This window comes from Zootoca vivipara, chromosome 1 (genome assembly GCF_963506605.1).
Source record: "Zootoca vivipara chromosome 1, rZooViv1.1, whole genome shotgun sequence".
In the NCBI taxonomy this organism is placed as follows: domain Eukaryota; kingdom Metazoa; phylum Chordata; class Lepidosauria; order Squamata; family Lacertidae; genus Zootoca; species Zootoca vivipara.
The window spans coordinates 41946161-41962905 of NC_083276.1; the positions used below are offsets into that span (position 1 = coordinate 41946161).

At 44.6% G+C, this 16745-nt stretch overlaps 1 protein-coding gene across 2 annotated transcripts in view; it reads left to right on the forward strand.

The window, feature by feature from the left end:
* Positions 1-16745, forward strand: part of SPINT1 (serine peptidase inhibitor, Kunitz type 1) — a 33760-nt gene that overhangs the window by 9375 nt on the left and 7640 nt on the right. Inside the window, exons 2-6 of one of the 2 annotated variants that reach the window (XM_035111415.2) lie at positions 8116-8267; positions 12411-12546; positions 12744-12914; positions 13901-13927; positions 14779-14904. In XM_035111415.2, coding sequence (XP_034967306.1) covers positions 8116-8267; positions 12411-12546; positions 12744-12914; positions 13901-13927; positions 14779-14904 — 612 coding nt within the window. The remainder of the gene's footprint in view (positions 1-8115; positions 8268-12410; positions 12547-12743; positions 12915-13900; positions 13928-14778; positions 14905-16745) is intronic. The other variant, XM_035111424.2, reaches the window with a different exon arrangement.

Sequence of the window (16745 nt, forward strand, 5' to 3'; positions counted from 1 at the left end):
AGAGATGGGGATTTCCTTCCCAAGTAGGTGCTTTTGCAGTGGAGCCCAGCAATTTGCAGTTTGTTTTCCCAACAGACTTTGCCATCCAGCCTGACCTACCTTGCAGGGTTGTTGTAAAATACTTTGGCCCCATCACATTTGCCAGCAGAATAAATGGTGGGACAAAGAATTTCCTTTTGATTGCTTGCACCCTTTAGTAGCAAGTGCTGGACAAAAGTGTGAATCCTGGATTGGTCTGGATTTAATTTTGATTTAGCAACACTCACTAGGCCTGGGCGATATATCAATATATAGCCCAGGACCAGTATGAGGAGCAGACCATGATGTCGGCTTCACTCAGCAGTATATCGCTGGTGAAACCGCCACCACTCTTGAGTCCCTCTGCTGGCGACTTCCTCTAGCGAGTGTTGGCAAAGTTTTTGTGGATTGGGCCGATTCACGGTCCTGCAGACGCTGTGGTGGGCCGTAGTGTGTGCGCGCGCACGCATGCACAAATGCTATTTCCGGCGCTCCTTCCAGCGGAGGAGGCATGCACAGCTTCCTATTGGCTGCAGGAGCTTCCTGCAGCCAATAGGAAGGCGGCCAGCGTCACAGAAGGCAGTTCCCGCTCTGCTCCGCGCCGGTTTAGCGCAGCGCACGGGAGCCGACCGAGCTGGTCCATGGGCTGGTTAAACGACCCCGCCTTAGGTTGCTGACCCCTGCTGTACCCTCATACTGTACAGAGGGAGAAAAAAGCTACATCGGCGAACCGTCAATACAACCCACTACAGCCCACCAGTGGAATTTGCTGCCAAGGAGTGTGGTGGAGTCTCCTTCTTTGGAGGTCTTTAAGTGGAGGCTTGACAGCCATATGTCAAGAAAGCTCTGATGGTGTTTCCTGCTTGGCAGGGGGTTGGACTGGATGGCCCTTGTGGTCTCTTCCAACTATGATTCTATCTTTTAACTCAGGGTCCCCAAACTAAGGCCCGGGGGCCGGATGCGGCCCAATCGCCTTCTAAATCCGGCCTGCGGACAGTCCGGGAATCAGCAAGTTTTCACATGAGTAGAATGTGTCCTTTTATTTAAAATGCATCTCTGGGTTATTTGTGGGGCCTGTCTGGTGTTTTTACATGAGTAGAATGTGTCCTTTTATTTAAAATGCACTCTGGGTTATTTGTGGGGCATAGGAATTCGTTCATTTTTTTTTCTTTTCAAAATACAGTCTGGCCCCCCACAAGGTCTGAGGGACAGTGGACCGGCCCCCTGCAGAAAAGGTTTGCTGACCCCTGTTTTAACTGCTCAGCTGAGGAGTGTGTGGTGCTGCTCCCCTCAGGATCCCCCAGCCTGGCACTGGCTCCAGGCAAGGGATCCCAGCTACTCTCCCCGCTCATCCGCAAGCTGGGGGAGCACCAGGGATGGCTCAGCTGGGCGTGGGAAGCCTTCCTGAGCCCCAGCTGAGCTGTACAAAGAAGCTGCCTTGTCCCTGCCCACTAGGCACCAGGGTGAAACCACCTCAGCTCCCACGGTGAGAGCTGCAGCAATTTCACCCAGTGCCTTGCAGCCAATGCAGCTTGGCTTGTTCAACATTGCGGTATATCGTCAGACCACGATGTTTGGCTGGTGATATACTGTGATGCTGAAAAGCTGCTGTCGCCCCAGCCCTAACACTCACCGTGACATAGTTGGCTGCTGCTTTAGATTAATATGAAGTGTTCTGGCACCTTTGCCAGTGTTTTTGCAGGAAAGCTTAAAGCCACTCATTGCGATGACACAAAACTCATACTGGCCAACATCGCTTTCACAGCCTTCGAAAAATTCAGTGTCACGTGGCCGCTGAATTTCTTTGGATTTGCTGAAGAGAATGTGATACTGTTTGCCTTAGAAACAAGGGAAATGAAACCCCTGAAAATCCAAAGTGGTACAGACTAAACAGAGTTTCAGTGCTTAAGAGTCGGAAGGTATTTGTCATGTATACAGTGCTAAAGAAAGAAAGAACAACTGGACAGTTTCATGATGCTGAACTTTGATCTCAGCTTATGATAGGCAAATGCTTTACTTGAGTCAAAGTTCTCAGATAAAGGAAGTTAGACCAGGATTATATATCGAGGCGAAGTTTGTTTTTGTATAATGCAGGTCATGAGAAAGACTTTGCTGAAACTCCTGGGCTGAAAGAGGCTGCATCTCCAGGGGCAGAGTACATGCTGATGCAGAAGGCCCAGTTTGAATCTCCAGCTAAAAGGATCTTGGATAGCAGAACTGGAAAAGCCAGAGACTTCAGAATGTTGCTGCATCTCAGAGCAAAAACCAAGCTGCTTCTCGTCTGTAAAGGGGTTCGCCAGTGGTGTCTTGGCTACAGATTTTACCCAGTCTGTTTTGGATCCTTTCCCCAACACAACCTTGGGAATTATAGTTCTGGGATCAAACCAGGGCTCTTTCATGGAACTGATTCTTGCTACAAAAGCAACAACTGCTTTGTGTTTTGTACATAAACTGGTCCTAATAACATTTATTATTTCCACTGATTGACTCCACACACTCCTCCCTAGACTTATACAACTACCAAAATCTTGATCTAAGCTTGTAGTACAAATATGTCCTTTAGTTAATTTAATTTCTGTGTTGGGGGGGGGGGAGTTCCAGGTTGAGCAAAGGTCCAAGTGTGTGTGTGTGTGTGTGTGTGTGTGTGCTTGTTGTCTTTCTCTATAAAGGTGAATGGCTCAGGCTTGAATGCTTTAATCTCTTAAAGATCAGACTCTCCTTTAGAATCTGTCTTCTCTTTTCAAATTGGTATGAGTTTTGTTTGTTTTTCTTCATGTGTACCTTGAGTGAAATCCTTTGTCTGGAATAAAGTAGGCAAGTCCTGTTGAGGCAGATTCCAGAGATGGCTGCAACACAATACAATGCGAAGCAGGGCTTGCAGAGTTTTGAAACTCTGAGCTGCAAATGAGGCCTACAGGAGTCCTCCTTCCTGGTCAGAATTCCCTTTTCCCCATTCCCTCTTCCCCTCCCAGTTTCCCATCCCCCCCCCTCCAACAATCAGACAGCAAGCATTTAATGGGCACTAAGCATCCTCATCCTTAGGTTTTTGGGGGTTATGCCATGGTCTGGGTTGATTCTTTCTTTCTTTCTTTCTTTTTGGTACTTCTGCAAACCTAGAGTTTCTCCCAAGCCTACTGAGACTTAGGGATATATGATTAGAAAAAGTCTGTGGAACTTTATTTCAGTATTTGATCACAGCATCGAGACTTTTACATGCACAAAGAAGGAAAAATTCATCGTTGCCTACAGTGGAGGAATGGTTGTTAGAATTACTGGACTTAGCTGAGATAGTGAAATTGACATGTTTAATCAGAGAAAAACCAATGTCAACACTTACTGAAGATTGGAAGCTTTCTATAGGTTTTTTGCATGAAAAAGAAAATGTACAGTACTGTACTTAGGATATCTGGGTTTGAGGATTGAAGATAATGTTGGTTTATAAAAGGTGGATTTGTTGAGTGTTGTGTTGGAGTGCATGTGTTGAACAATTCTCTCGATATAGCTGAGAGATAAAAAATCAGAAGTTCTCTTTTCTATTTCTTTCTACTTCCCTCTTTTTCTTTTACCCCATCCATCTTTTTCTTCTGTTTCTGCTCTGCGTTTTTATTTAGATTAGTGTTTTAGTCTTGATAAAAAATAATCTGGTACTGATCTTTAATTTTTCCAGATTTCAATAAAAGGAAAGAACCTTCAAGATATTTGAAAACAAAAGCAGATTTCCTGTTTTAATTGCTTGGCCTGAGCAGCCTCCTGGCCTAGGTAGAGTTGGCACAACAGATCACCTTCTTCCTGGGGTCAGGGCAAGGTGCAGTTGAGGATTTAAGAGCTGAAGGGCCTTTGGTTGCTGCCTGTGTTCTTTTGAGCCCAGGTGCTGTTAATAGTACAAGAATAAAAATTTATTTTAAACACCTTGGAGGAAGGTTGAAGTGCTACAATAAATGAAAATGACCCAGGTTCAATTTCCAAAACCTCGCCCAGAGCAACTATGTGCAATGTGCATGAACTACAGAGGCATAAAATGTCAGTGATACAAATGAATGATGGCTTCCAATCTGGCCATGTACCAGTGGTGCTCTGAAAGAGACAAGATCTCACCATCACATCCCACATCAGGCAACAATTGCTTAAGCACACAAGCTATCTAGAGCTTGGATAGATATATTTTCTAGCCCTGGTTTTAGTGTGGAGATTAGCAGGGCTTTTTTTTCCAGCCGTAAATCACTGGAACTAGGTTCTAACATGTCTCAGGTGGGTACCATAGCCATTCTAAGAGAACAAATCATGCTGGCCACATGACCTGGAAGCTGTACGCTGGCTCCCTCGGCCAGTAAAGCGAGATGAGCGCCGCAACCCCAGAGTCGTCCACGACTGGGCCTAAAGATCAGGGGTCCCTTTACCTTTTTACTCCCTGGAGCAATTATAACCTTTCTGGGATGTTTCTGGAAGGAGTACTTCACTGTGAGACATACAGTTTATGCAATCAAATGGCAAGTAAGTGCACTTGTCATGGTGATATCTTAGCAAAAACCTATGGGGACTTTGATGTGATCCTAACCATACTGCCTGGGGTATTAAAAGGGCCTGGGTCATCTGTGATCTGAAGGGAGCTAACGATCGCCTTATTTCATAACACATCTTGCATCATGCAGGTTGATTTTAACAAATAAGTAATTTGAGGTGAGGCAGTATAAAAACACACACAAAATATATATAACATAGTAGCAAACAAACAAAATCATGTAAATAACCAATTAATGCCTAAATAGGCCCACTGTAACTGTTTTTGATATTCATGAAGGGGCTTTGTGGTCCTGTGTGTGTGTGGGGGGGGTACATCAAGTGGTATAGTAATGCTTTTATAAATAAAAATAAACTTGATACAGTATATAGAAATACTTTCAGAGTGTAATTTTTAAATTTTTTGTTATGTGCTATTTCTATTTTGTAAGGGATGTTTTATGTTTAAATGCTGTGTAATATATAAATATATATGTCACTGCGGAAGGAGGTAGTTATCATTTCCCTGCAGGCTATTTTTGTGATCAACGCCCCACCCCTATTGCTTTTCATGGGGTAAAGGAAATACATGGAGAAAAATGCTGGGGAGTTTTATAATTGATCTTCCAGATTCTTACGTTGTTTGAACCTCTGTGTAAAGCACCTTTATGTTAGATTGTCTCCCTTTGTGCATAGCTGCCAAGTTATCCTTTTTTTTAAGGGAAATTCCATTATGCTGAATAGGCTTCCTCGCGAGAAAAGGGAAAACTTGGCAGCTATGCCCTTTGTGACATGAGAAGAGCCTGTCGTCATGGAGAAACTGATCTAATGAGTTTCAGGGGAAAAGAGGTTGCATAATAAACATACTCAGGGGGCTATTCATTTATTAAGTAATATTTGCTCTAATTTGAAAACATCTGAGACATCTGTCTGATCTCTATCTATCTATCTATCTATCTATCATTAGTCTGAATGCACACCCACAGTGCACCTGTTCAGCATCATGCATATTGTTGTTGAAACAGGATGGGGTCGGGGTGGGGGGTGCATCAGAATCCCCTGCTATAAAATGGAGAGGTTTTCTTCCATTGGCTTAGCAGAGGATTATATGGAAGCAATTCCTGTGTTTTAGAAGGAGACCCCATGCAGGTTCTCCTCTATCCATTCAGTTCCTTGCATCTCCGGTTAAAAGAATCATAGAATCATAGAATCAGGGTCAGGTAGCAGAAGCTATGAAAAACCTTTAACTACCTGAGTTCTTGGAGAGCCACTGCTGGTTTCCTAAGCATTTGCGACCCGTGGGGGGAAACGACCTTGGGGAAATGATGGGAACAGTGTGTTTGTGTGGGTATAACCTATTGCAATCCTTTGGTCTTTGCCTGTTGTTAAAAAGTCTTGCTGTTCCGGCCACTTTCTGTAATGGCGTTTAGGTAGCTGGTTGAAAAATCTGGCATAACTGGCTGCTCTCCAGTCTAGTTTAAGGTCACTGGAAACTTCCCAGTACATTTCCATTTGACGTCAAATGTCTTTGCCTGCAGCTTACTAGCTTTGGCCCTTTCCCTCCAGATGAACTGCCCTTATTGCTAAAGATGAATTGGATAGGAAAGCTGGAGTGAATTTTCAGGGGTAAAAGATTAGTCAGGCTTCTTTGGCAACTGTCTCAAGGGCCTGTTGGTTGAGTTAGTAGGATCAAGTAGTAATACCACTCTCACTGGAGGTTTTTAAGTCGAGGTTGGATGGCCACCAGTGACAGATGGAGCCAGAACCAATGAGAGGTAGAGGCGATGGATTCTGGTTTTGCCCTCATCTACAGTGGCAACAGTGAGAGGAAGGAGGACAAAAAAGACCCTCAATGGGCTTTACAAAGTAAGAAGACAGGCAGGTGAGGGCTGGATAAAGGCAGACTGAGGTTATTGTGGCAGTGCTCCACTTGCCCTGCTGGATGAGCTTCCCCTGTTTGTTCTTCTGTTTGCATATAAGAATGGGCACAGGCAAGGAAGTAGACAAGATGGCGCCAACAGCCATTGAGCCAACAATACGCTACAAAAGTGCTACTTGACCTCATCCCTTACTGTCCTTAAAGCTACTTCTACCACTTTGAAAAAATGTCTTTTTTAAAAAAAAACACCAAACTGCTAATGTAGCATTTTAACCACCAGCGATATCTGTCCTTGGACATCCATTATTTTTTTAAATCTCCAGGTTGCAGGGTGCATTTGTAGCTGTCATGTCATCTTAGTCATGTGGTTCCGCTCCTTCCTCCTGGGCCGTGTTCAGAAAGTGGTGGTGGGGGATGAGTGTTCAGACCCCTGGGCTCTCACTTGTGGGGTGCCTCAGGGTTCTGTCCTCTCCCCCATGCTTTTTAACATCTACATGCAGCCGCTGGGAGAGATCATCAGGGGGTTTGGGCTGGGTGTCCATCAGTATGCGGATGATACCCACCTCTACCTCTCTTTCAAATCAGAACCAGTGAAGGCGGTGAAGGTCCTGTGTGAGTGGTTGGAGGCGGTTGGAGGATGGATGGAGGCTAACAGATTGAGGTTGAATCCCGACAAGACAGAAGTACTGTTCTTGGGGGATAGGAGGCGGGCAGGCGTGGAGGACTCCCTGGTCCTGAATGGGGTAACTGTGCCTCTGAGGGACCAGGTGCGCAGCCTGGGAGTCATTTTGGACTCACAGCTGTCCATGGAGGCGCAGGTCAATTCTGTGTCCAGGGCAGCTGTTTATCAGCTCCATCTGGTACGCAGGCTGATTCCCTACCTGCCCGCGGACTGTCTCGCCAGAGTGGTGCATGCTCTAGTTATCTCTCGCTTGGACTACTGCAATGCGCTCTCCGTGGGGCTACCTTTGAAGGTGACCCGGAAACTACAACTAACCCAGAATGCGGCAGCTAGACTGGTGACTGGGAGCGGCCGCCAAGACCACATAACACCGGTCCTGAAAGACCTACATTGGCTCCCAGTACGTTTCCGAGCACAATTCAAAGTGTTGGTGCTGACCTTTAAAGCCCTAAACGGCCTCGGTCCAGTATACCTGAAGGAGTGTCTCCTCCCCCATCGTTCTGCCCGGACACTGAGGTCCAGCGCCGAGGGCCTTCTGGCGATTCCCTCGCTACGAGAAGCCAAGTTACAGGGAACCAGGCAGAGGGCCTTCTCAGTAGTGGCGCCCACCCTGTAGAATGCACTCCCACCAGAGGTCAAAGAGAATAACAATTACCATACCTTTAGAAGGCATCTCAAGGCAGCCCTGTTTAGGGAAGCTTTTAATGTTTGATGGATTTCTGTATTTTAATACTGTATTTTGGTGGAAGCCACCCAGAGTGGCTGGGGGAACCCGGCCAGATGGGCGGGGTATAAATAATAAATTATTATTATTATTATTATTATTATTTATTATTAAGTGTTTGTTCCCTTCATTTTTCAGAGTTGGATCCAAGCATTCTATCGTCTTTTGTTAATACTTTTGCTTTTTTGAATTTTTAAAAATGATTTTATTCAGTTTATATTATTATTGGTTAGTTGCACATGGTGCTGTATGTAGATTGGCAAGATATATTTTGAATTAATACATAAAAATGTTGTTGTTTCTCCCCCTTGTTAGATGATCGGCCACCTGTGGCCCGTGCATGGATGGAGATGAAAGTGCAGCCTAACGAGCCGGTGACGCTGAGGGGTTCAGAAAGTTTTGATGACATTGGTATTGTGAATTATGAATGGACACTTCTCTCTGGTGATGACTCTCTGGTGATGGAGGTAAGGAAGGCCAAATGTTTGGCTTAGGTTTGCTTCCACAATAGCTTTGCCATTCTACACTTATCAGCATTCAGGTGATCATATCTCTGCTTAATAAGCTGAGACAGAATGAACTGCCTTCACATGAAACCCCTTCTCTCCTTCCTCTGTGTCAGCCATGATTAAACAAGGGAATCTCTTTGTAAAGATTGTTTTTCATTTCATTCGAACCAAGAAACTATGGTTAGGCCATAGTTAATCATAGTTTCTTGGTACGGATGAAACGGAAACTATGGTTGATTAAGGGATTCCTTATTAAGAGAGGAGCAAAGGGGCTGCATGCTGTGGCAAAAAGGTGGTTTATGTCTTGGCTTATTAAGTCAACATATGATCATCTGAATTGAGCCAGTGAATCATTTTGTCATGATGTCAGCAGTATGGTTCAATTAAGTTGTTACTCAGCATACGCCTCCTTTCTTTAAGCAAATTACTGGAGATGTTATGCAAAGAAACAAGCTCTGTGAGAATAGCCATCAGCTTTACCTCTGATATTCATTTACTCCCATCTCCCTCTAACACCTTTGCTTTCCCCTCCTACTAAATAAATGACCTTTTTACATCCTTGAAATCCTTACTAGATGGGTTAATGCATTTTTATATATATTTAATTGTTGAACTTTGCGCAAAGATGAAAGACAATGAGTTTAGCATTCAGTACTATTAATCCCAGAAAATTGTCTAAGGCGGGCATCTGGTTTTCTTATACGTAAAATCAAAGCAGGTCTGAGCCTGGTTAGTGTCTGGATTAGGAGACTGCCTGAAAGCCAGATCTGTAAGCTGTACTTAATGTAAGTTTGATTATGTAAGGCATGCCTCAGTTCAAAGCTTGAACCTGTCCTGGGTTCGCATATTCTAGATGTCTGCTACATAAAATCCCTTGCTTGCTACTGAGTAAGTAAATCCAGTTTAGGCAGATTCCAGTAATGACTGCAAGGGAGGCAGGGCTCCAGCAGTTTGACATTCTGCCTTTCAGCAATCTTTAATGAGTTCAAAAACAAGAGGCAGGTCCTTTGCCACTACGAGTGCTGGGTCAGATCATCTGCCTTTTTTGGCCCAAGGAGATGGGCAGCGAACTACCTTTTCCCAGGGCAAGGGAGAGTCTTGGGGGACTGGGTGAATATCCTCATGCTCCTCAATCATAGAACGCATTGGTGTTCGAGCTGACTTTGAGACATGGCAGGTGGTAGCATTTGAGGTAGGCTTCGATCCAAGAATTGCCGCTCCATGGGGGAAACTGGGGGGCCTGACAGCATCACTTGCCCGTTGTGGGCACTGTAAGTACCTTCCACTGGCGGGGAGGTATACAATAGCCACAGGACCAGTCACAGGGACAAATCACTACTGCTTTGAAGGAAAGGGACGGGTCTGTGGCTGGGTGGGGTGTCCCAAGAAAAATGCCATTCAAAAAACAGGCTTCAAGTGAAACTAGGCCTTTATGTGGTACAAGCATATGCAGGGGCAGCCTTCATGAAAAATCAGTGAGGGACTGTCACATAGTATAATTGCATAGAGCTTTTATACACTTCTGTATTACACACGTGATTACTATTGACCAATCATATGATTGCAATAAATTTCCTATAACCCACTTTCATCACTCTAAACCAATTGGGAATCCTTTCGCTCCTTTGAATAGCCCTCCCAGCCTTCTCATTAAAATATGTAATTACGTATAGCTATTCTGCTATGTCTTTCATTATTAACCTTTGACTAATTATTCTGTTCGTTAGCTGTCCACTAGCATCCTCTTTTATTTATTCATGATTAATATTTTCATTCTTCTACTGACTTCAGGATTAAATTTAGTCAGTCGTTCCACCTAGCCAACCTCCTTCAATCATTGCTTATTGTACTTCAGAGATTAATGGTGCATTCTTTCAGTGTACCAAGGTACAGGTTTTTCACACTTCCAATCTAAAAATGGTGTGTGTGTGTTGTTGTTTTTAAGCTAGGCAGGGATAGTGAGATTTCACAGTTTTGCTAGGCCACAAGCTTCCAGGAAAATGGAGGGTTAGCTACAAAAATGGATTCAAACAAAACAAGAAGATGTAGATTTCAAACAGAACAAGGAAATTGAGTTTTCTCCTTTAGGGGAGATGATGGGAGATGGGAAAGGGAGAAACTTGATTCCAGAATAGAGGGTGGCAGCTTCCCTTGTGGGTCACCTGAGGTCAAATGTAGTGTTGGTATCAGTGCCTGAACAAATTCTAGCTTGTGGGACTAGTCTGGCAACCTTATTATGCCCAATGCCTTTGCTTCCTGCTCTAAATTGTTGTATAATGCCATGCCATCTATCTGCCCCATAAATTGTTACATTGTCTACTTTATGACGCACAAGTGAATATAAAGCACTCATTTTATGTTGGACAAATGCGAGGTGCCAGGTTACAGTGCCATCATGGTACAGTGGTACCTCAGGTTACAGACGCTTCAGGTTACAGACGCTTCAGGTTACAGACTCCACTAACCCAGAAATAGTACCTTGGGTTAAGAACTTTGCTTCAGGATGAGAACAGAAAGTGTGTGATGGCGGCAGCGGGAGCCCCATTAGCTAAAGTGGTACCTCAGGTTAAGAACGGACCTCCAGATCGAATTAAGTTCTTAACCTGAGGTACCACTGTATCTGAGTCTGTGTTCATATCTTGCAGTGTTTAAGGCTTGGTGTGTGTGTGTGTTTTCAAAACCAATGTATGGCTTCTAAACACAATTTTGAAAAGCTTTTCCAAGGTTGCCTTGAACTCTTCATCATGTTACGTTGTTGTTTTTTTAAAAAAAGAAAGTTGAGGGATGGGGAGGCAGCAGAGGAAAACGTTGGCTGATGTTCAAAGCCATCTGTGTCTACGTCTGGCAAGTGTGGCCTTTCTTCCTAGGAGGGAAAAACACATAATGGCAGATGCTCCATCTCTGCAAGTTCAAATAGCTTTTACAAAGTTCTGTCTCTTTCTCCTTAGGCCACTCACTGTATCACTGTGTGGCATTTTGGTTGGAGTAATAAAGGAATTGCCCTAATATGGCTTTCAGATTTTTTCTTGCAGCCAACATGGCTTCCTTCTACTCTTTGTAGTAGAAAGAGTTAGTCTTTGGTCCTTCTAGTTGATGTCATCAGGAAGGGACAGCTTTGATTGGAGGTCCTTGTGACTTTTTCAAAGGCTTTATTACAACTATCTCAGTTATCCTAATAGTACTGTATGTTCTGTAACATTTTGTTGTGGTCTTCCTGCAAGACTGGTCTACTAAAACATTTCCAGTGCTGGGATCCATTGTTTGAAATGTCCTGTGAGGCAGTCCCAATTGTCCTTGGCTTTCAGTGTATCAGTGTATGGACATTGAAAAACGTCCTGCAAAATTCCTGCAGTGGTTTGCCAGAGTAGGGAACCTCCCAATTTGCCTTGATGCTTTTTAGGTCATGGCTGTGGAACCTGTGGCATCTCGAGAGGATGCTGGACTCCAGCTCCCGTCATTTTCAGAACATGGCCATTAACCAGGGATGATGGGAGTTGTAGTCCAGCAGCACTGGTGTGGTAGTGGTGGACAACTTCTCCATCCTGACTTTAGGTCAGGCACCCCCAAACTCAGCCCTCCAGCTGTTTTGGGACTACAACTCCCAACATCCCTGACCACTGGTTCTGTTAGCTAGGGATGATGGGAGTTGTAGTCCCCAAACAGCTGGAAGGCCAAGTTTGGGGGTGCCTGCTTTAGGTGAAGTTCTGTGGCAACTCTGAAAAACAACCACCACCATTACATTTCTTGAACCAAGATGAGAGAATGCTGAAGCTCCTGCTAGACTTGCAGGGGTCCCCAAACTAAGGCCCGGGGGCCGGATGTGGCCCAATCGCCTTCTAAATCCGGCCCGTGGACGGTCTGGGAATCGGCATGTTTTTACACGAGTAGAATGTGTCCTTCTATTTAAAATGCATCTCTGGGTTATTTGTGGGGCATAGGAATTCATTCATATTTTTTTTCCAAAATATAGTCCGGCCCCCCACAAGGTCTGAGGGACAGTGGACCGGCCCCCTTCTGAAAAAGTTTGCTGACCCCTGTGCTAGAGCTTATGTTATCATGCCTTCTGAAAGGACCTCCCTTCTTTACATTTTGCATCTTCAGAAAGAGACAGATCATGTGGTGCTCACCAACCTGCAAGAAGGGACTTACATCTTCCAGCTGACTGTGACAGATACTTCTGAACAGAAGGGCTCTACTAATATCACCGTCACCGTGCTGAATGCTGAGCAGACTGTAGGTGGGTCATTGCTGGCTGTACCTTTCAAAGGTAGAGTCTAGAGCTGGAACCCTGGCTGATACTAGTCTTGGGGACACACTTGCTGGGACCTTCCAACTAGTAATATTGTAAGATCAGGGGAATAAGCGAAACCTAAAGCTAACCCGTGCTTTCTGACCAGTGTCTTCTCTGAGACTTACTGTGTGTGTTTCTTCTAGAGCACTGCTTGGCGCCTTATAAGGTGGGACGTTGCCGGGCTAGCTTTCCTCGCTGGTACTACAATCCAGAAACGCAGCAGTGTCAGGAATTCACCTTTGGGGGTTGCAAACCCAACAAGAACAATTACATACGAGAAGAAGAATGTAAACTTGCCTGCAAGAATGTCCAAGGTTGGTCTGTCCTTTGCGAAAATCCCTCCTGAGATTCAAGTGAGAAAACATTTGTCATTTGACAGATGCCACTGAGAATTAATTTTTGAAGGTGTGGAGGAAGAACCTGTCTACCAAGTCTCGATGTGATGTGCTCAGGCTTTTTGAGGGGCTGTTTTTTGATCTCCATAAATTTGGAAGCAATAATTAGCCTGGGACTTGTTCCAACATCTTTAACGCTGAACTGATCATAAATTGTGGCGGTTCCTGCAAAGCATTTATTTTAAAGATTGATGAGGACCTGCTATTCTAGGCAAGCAACATGGGGTTTTCCGCATCTCTCTAGTCAGAGCTCATCATCGCATGCGAGAAATGCATTCAGTTAAAATTTGAACATTGTTGGCATCCGTCTGTCTCGAGAGACAATGGAAGAGTGCGCCATCGGGGGGTAAAGTCAAGTTGGTCTGCCAGCTCCCCGTAAATCACTTCCTTGGGGAAATTCACCTTCAATTTTGTGGTCAAACTGCCTGCACCATCCTTTCAGGACGTAACCTCAGAATGCTGAGTCTTGCAACACACAAGCCATGTTCTCTCCCATACTTCTCCCCCCTGGCATTGGCAGAGCTGAATCTTAATAGCTTTAAATACAGTCAGTTCACTGAGTCTCTGTAACCTGTGACATTTTGTACTTTGCTAAAAGCTAGCTAGGTTTTGGAATCAGGAAGGACTGACAGCTGTTTCACTAATTCTAGAAGTGTGTTGTTGGGGAAACCACATCAATAAACCTCTTTTTCACCTGTGGCCCCTCCAACACAGTAGTGTAGCTGTAACTGGAAAGGAATTGTATTGTGTGCATGCCAGCATTTAAAAGGGGTGTGTGTGTTTTAACAGATAAAGTATTATTGTTTTTTAGATTTTTAGATGAGATCCAATAACTTGCACATAATTTTCTGAAAAACAGCAATCTCGCTCCCTCCTAATCTCTTTCTTTCTGTCTTTCTGTCTAGGTGCTGTTGAAAAGCGAAATGAGCCAGGTAGGCATTTCAGTGGCCTGGTTTGTCCAGAACACTAAGCCAAGTCTTGGCTTAGGAGATGGCCCACATGTGCCGATTCCCAGAGTGGAACCTGCAGCCACCCTGCTTTTCTCTGGTGCTTTCTGTTGCCGTGCTGTACTAAGCTGAGCCAATGATTGGCTTAACATTCTGCCTGAAGCTGGGCTCGCAGTTAAGCAGAGGTGGATTTAGGGCAGCGGAACTGGTTCTGCTGTAATGGGTGCTGGTGCTAGGGGGCGCCACAGAGTGTCACAACTACAACATCATAAATTGAGCAGAACAGAAGGTGAGAGACAAGCTGGGGCTGCTGAAATTTGTCCTTGCACAGGACGTCACTGAAATTTGAAAAACCACAGTCTGTCCCTGAGTTAAGTTCTCTCCTCACTAACCATGAGCTGTGAGCAATAATACACCTTGGTTACAGTTCATGGTTAGCGAGGAGAAAACTTAACCACGAGCCCAGATTTTGACAATACTTTAAGCCAAACCTTGGCCCGGCACAGCACATTGCAAGATTTTTGTGCTCTCTCCCTAAGCCAAGGTTTGGCTTTGTGGGTTCTGCCTATGTATCTCATGACTCCACCTTTTCTCACTTTCTCGCTGACTTGAGGCTCAATGGCAAATACTGGTGACTGGTGCTCTGTGCTTGCAGCGTTGCAAAGAGGTTGCTTAGTTTCTTGGCATGGCGAAGCTCTTGTCTTTACTGCTCTCACTGGCACAATCTTTAGTCCTGCTCTGCCTAAGGATGATTGATCTGAAGCAAATGTCGCTGTCCGGAAGGGGGCACTGTCTTTGCTGAGAACCAAAAGGTCTGGTTTATATTTCCCCTATAGTGTGCAATGAAAACTGCCTGCCCTACTCTTTCAAATGTGACGATGGCTGCTGTATTGACAGCTTCCTGGAATGTGATGAAACTGCAGATTGTTCAGATGGGTCAGACGAGAAGTTATGTGATTCGTGTAAGTAGATGTCGCTGTGACGTCTTTAAGAATGGGCATAATCAAACCATGCATGCATAAGAACCTAGGCATAGGCCTTGGCATCTCCAGGGAAAGGAATAAAGTGCCTTGAAAAACATCTTCCTCCATTAGAGAGGTACCTGAGAGTGGGGCATGGCAGGTGGAAGCAGCCACCTTCTGATGGCAAACATTGTCCTTTTCTCTCCCCACCCTAGGAGAGGAAGTCATATTCTCTTCTCATTTTTTGTGATTGTACAATTTTGGGACAGATCACTGAAACTATTATCAAATCTAGTCGTCGTCGTCATCATCATTATTCTTTATTCGACCGTCAGTCAGAAAAGATACATTTCTCAGTACAAGTTTAAAACATCTAAGACATCTGAAGAAAAGCTCTAAAATAAAACATGGGCAGCACTAATAAAAGCTATACAGATAAACCCCCATCAATGCAGTCGATTTTAATCTTACGACGCTTGAGAGCTAGGAAGAGAAATTTGGCCACCAAGACAGCTGTTTTCCCAGTGGGATTATCTAACAAATATACAACCTGACTTTCTCTGGATAGAGAGCTGAGCTGAGATAGGCATGGGGCTATGAGATATTGCCTTAAATCTACATAGAAAGGTTCAACTCAGGAGGATATGTTCGGTGGACTCTACCTCTCCCAAGGCACGATGGCAAGTTCTCTGGTTGTATGGAACTCCCCTGTACCTTCCCCATAATGCCACAGATTCCAGGATGTTCAATCTGGCTGCAGTGAGGAGTCTACGGTATTCCACATAGTGGATTTCCACGAGATAAGGAGCTGGTGTAACCTGATAGATCTGCTCCCCCAGGAACATCCATGGTTTCACGAAGGTTATGTCCTCTTGTCTAGCAATATCGCCCATTTCTAGTATCTCTTCTGCTAGAACCGTTTCCACAAGTTCACAGAACTGAAGCTAAAAAGGGCAGGATGGTAGTCTTCTCTCTCCCTCTCTTTCATCACCAAAGATGGGTCATTGCCTTGTTTCATTTTAATCAGTCCCAGACAGATTTCCCAGCCCCCTCTGAAATCTAAAAATGCATAGGACTGGTTCACTCATGCAAATCAGGCATTTCTCTCTTTGCCACGCACTTTTACATGAACCCTCCCCTCTCTCTCTCTTATTGATCTTGTATGGAGAAATATAAGCAAACAGGACTGAATACAGAGGCACCATGAATATATTTCCAACCTTTCCAATCGCCGGCATCATTGCAGACTACTGATTGTATCAGTGTATTGCCTTGTTCGTACTGATGTTGTACCGCGGGACTCTGTATTTGGATTGATTTTATGATGAGCTAGTGTGCATGTGTGCGCGCACTAGAAGCAGCCAGCTGGCATGTGTGAACTAGCTTTTAATGGCAATGTCCTGTATTTCCCTTTGCTAATGTTCCTGTTGCTCTTGTTTTTATTTCTGCTCAAATTGTCCATTGCAATTTCACAGGACTGCAAAATGTGGCTTATTGAGAACAGGGCAACTAACAAATATAAGAATAATACCAGCTTTCACTGATTTTTTTTTATTTCTTGTTCATTAAATTGGGGGGAGGGGGGAACTAAAGCAAAATGTTGCTGTGTAGAGAACACTGTTCAGGATTCTAGCCATTCCATTCAGTTTTCCTGTGCTCCAGTTTTCTGTATTCTCGGCTTTGTCGTGCTGGCCACATGACCTGGAAGCTGTACGCCAGCTCCCTCTGCCAATAATGCGAGATGAGTGCCACAACCCCAGAGTCGGTTACGACTGGACCTAATGGTCAGGGGTCCCTTTACCTTTACCTTTACACATGTACACACCCCAACAATCAATCAG